This window comes from Cannabis sativa, chromosome X (genome assembly GCF_029168945.1).
Source record: "Cannabis sativa cultivar Pink pepper isolate KNU-18-1 chromosome X, ASM2916894v1, whole genome shotgun sequence".
Lineage (NCBI taxonomy): Eukaryota > Viridiplantae > Streptophyta > Magnoliopsida > Rosales > Cannabaceae > Cannabis > Cannabis sativa.
This window is the reverse complement of record NC_083610.1, coordinates 70969137-70972096: the sequence shown is the minus strand read 5'-3', so window position 1 is coordinate 70972096 and position 2960 is coordinate 70969137. Positions and strand designations below refer to the sequence as shown.

General features: G+C 30.5%; 1 protein-coding gene across 1 annotated transcript; it reads left to right on the top strand.

Annotated features, from left to right (window-relative positions):
- Window positions 1–456: 456 nt before the first annotated feature.
- Window positions 457–2410, top strand: LOC115695382 (protein TRANSPARENT TESTA 1). Its single transcript, XM_030622450.2, has 2 exons — window positions 457–1070; window positions 1950–2410. The coding sequence occupies exons 1-2, from the start codon at window positions 693–695 to the stop codon at window positions 2325–2327; spliced, it is 756 nt and encodes a 251-aa protein (XP_030478310.1). The 5' UTR covers window positions 457–692; the 3' UTR covers window positions 2328–2410.
- Window positions 2411–2960: the final 550 nt, after the last annotated feature.

Below are 2960 nucleotides of genomic sequence, written 5' to 3'. Positions count from 1 at the left end.
CTTGAGATATATGAGGCATGTAGATTGTAGATGTAGTTTGAAAAATTAATTGCTCAAACCATTTATATATATGTGCAGTATGATTTAATAAATTGGCCAGAAAACTCACCATCTACACCGCAAACAATCCTATAGTGAATGCTGTAAAAAGGTATGTATATTTGAACAAACTTATACGAAATGATTGCAACAAATATAACGAAAAAAGTATATTGCACGTCCCAAAACTAGGAATTTTAATCGTTTGGTCAACCAATATGTATAGTTAATGGTGGTTTTGGCTGTAGGTAGAGAATTATATATATATTTAATTGCTTAACAAGATTAATCAATATAAATACGTTTTAATTCGATCCACTGCAGTGAAGTCTTACTTAATTTAGTTGGCATGGGCCACCGATATTAATTTAGTTACCTTTCATTTCCAAAATCAGCTATTCAGTGGAGACAGGGAAGAATTATGAGACCCTTTTACAGAGGTCTTTTCATTCAACTGTAATATATTAAATCTCTCTCCTCTTACGTACGTACAACACTACACATTTCAATATCATATTGATTTCAGATTAACGTTAATAGCTGCGGTAAGATGTAGCTATGTAGCCAAAAACATTATTAGAAAGTAGCTTCACAATATATATAGTCCCACATATAAATGTAATCATATATAGTTTAATAACATAACATGCTTTATGGAGTTGTATGATGATCACCAAGACATGTCCACCAAACCCCTCGACCTTTTTCCGAACGAGCCTCTATTGCTTCGTTCACTTGAACCTTCGTATAATAATGATTATTCTAATCAAAACCCTATTAATATACGAAGTGGATCAGACGATCAAAATGATGACGATGTTACTGTGGATTTGAACATTGGTCTTCCGGAATACCACTCATCAGAATCAGACAATAATAATAATGAAACTGCAGCACTGGCGCCATCATCCGACGTCGTTACAGTTGTGCAGGAATACTGGATTCCAACTTCACAACAAATACTTGTTGGCTTCACTCACTTTTCTTGCCATGTTTGCTTCAAAACATTTAACCGCTACAACAATCTTCAGGTCCAGATATATATATATATATATATATATATATGTACAGAAAACAGTAAATATGTGTGTTTTTCACAAAATATTTTACTGTTGTTTCTGTTATTGTTATTAAAAAATAATTAGAATAGTTAATTATTTGATTATATATAAGTTTTGGAGTCTTTAGTAGCTTTGCTTTTGTAATATGTATATAGGGCATTTTTTTAGTCGGTGATGTTATTAGACGTTATACTATTGTTTTTTTTTTTTAAAAAATATATTATTAAACTTTTTTTTTTTTAAAAAAATATTATTAATTTTTCTAATCCAATTGATGAATGAATATACATTACAAAATAATTATGTTATTATAATAAATAATCAATTTTCGAGGAGTCACAAAAAAAATGTTTTTGAAAAATATAATGAGAATTGTTAAAAGAGATTATTGGTGTCTAGTATCATTCTCGATGTCATACTGTTATTGATCTAATTAAACATAAGTATGAAGTCTCATATAACGTAAAAAAAAAAAACTTTTAAAGAATATAACTAACCAATCATGAAATACCTGCTAGAGACTACTATTGTCTAATAACAATATAATTGATTCCTGTCAAAAGATGAAGAAAAATATCGATAAATTATTTTTTATGATTATTATTCTTATTATTATATATTGATCATTCATATATATATATGAATATTATTTGACATTAATAAGTCTAACCGTTTAATTTTAACTAATTTTAACAATGAAAGAAAAATACATAGATTTTGTTTTATACATGGTTGATTTTTATAAGAGGAAATAATATGTAGGAAGAAAAGGAGAAGGTAAAGATACGTGTGTAGGTTTTAATTAATAGTGGGGAATATTATTATAATTAATGGTACGTACGTGATCAGATGCACATGTGGGGGCATGGATCAGAATACAGAAAAGGGCCAGAGTCGCTTAAAGGAAGTCAACCTCGGGTGATGGCAGGAATACCATGCTATTGTTGCGCACAAGGATGTAAGAACAACAAAGAGCACCCACGAGCGAAGCCCTTAAAGGACTTTCGAACACTTCAAACTCACTACAAACGGAAGCATGGCATCAAGCCCTTCACCTGTCGAAAATGTGGCAAGCACTTGGCTGTTAAAGGCGACTGGAGAACCCATGAGAAGAACTGTGGCAAGCGATGGCTTTGCATTTGTGGTTCTGATTTTAAGCACAAACGATCACTTAATGACCATATTAAAGCCTTTGGCTATGCTCATCATCCTCATCCTCATGCATAACTATAGTTAACCGGCCACTTACCCACAACTACGTATGCACCCATTTATTTCTGCTTTGCATGTTTAATATTAAGAACTTATATATCAATGAAATCTTTGTAGTAATTATAATATACAATGTAAACAGAATCTATATATATATATATATATATATATTAATTTTATGATTTTAAAAACATTCTTATTAAGCATATACTGAGTTATAATGGTACCATGAGGTAGCATATTATGAGTAATTAGCCATAATCTGTTATAATTATTAAAATGAAATGTATATATATGACGCTTTAGTTAGGTGTATTACCCTTACCCTTTACCAATTATGAAGAAGAGTGCTAAAAAAAAGTTGTACTAAATATTATCTGGAAATAAATTAAAAGAAAACAAGCTCTTCAATGCAAGAAAAAGAATAAAAATGGCAGAATTACTCCTCTGTAAGTTATGAATTTTTGAATCCCCTTCTCAGGTCATAGGTAACCCCTTAAATGGGGAAACGTCGGTGCTTCTTGCTTCAAGAGATGTACCATTTTGAGAATATCTCAATTGTCATCTTAGTTTTCGGAGATGGTTAAAGTCTAATTCTTTTGATAATATTCCACTATATTCATGGGTTTGTAACTACTGTTGAGCTTC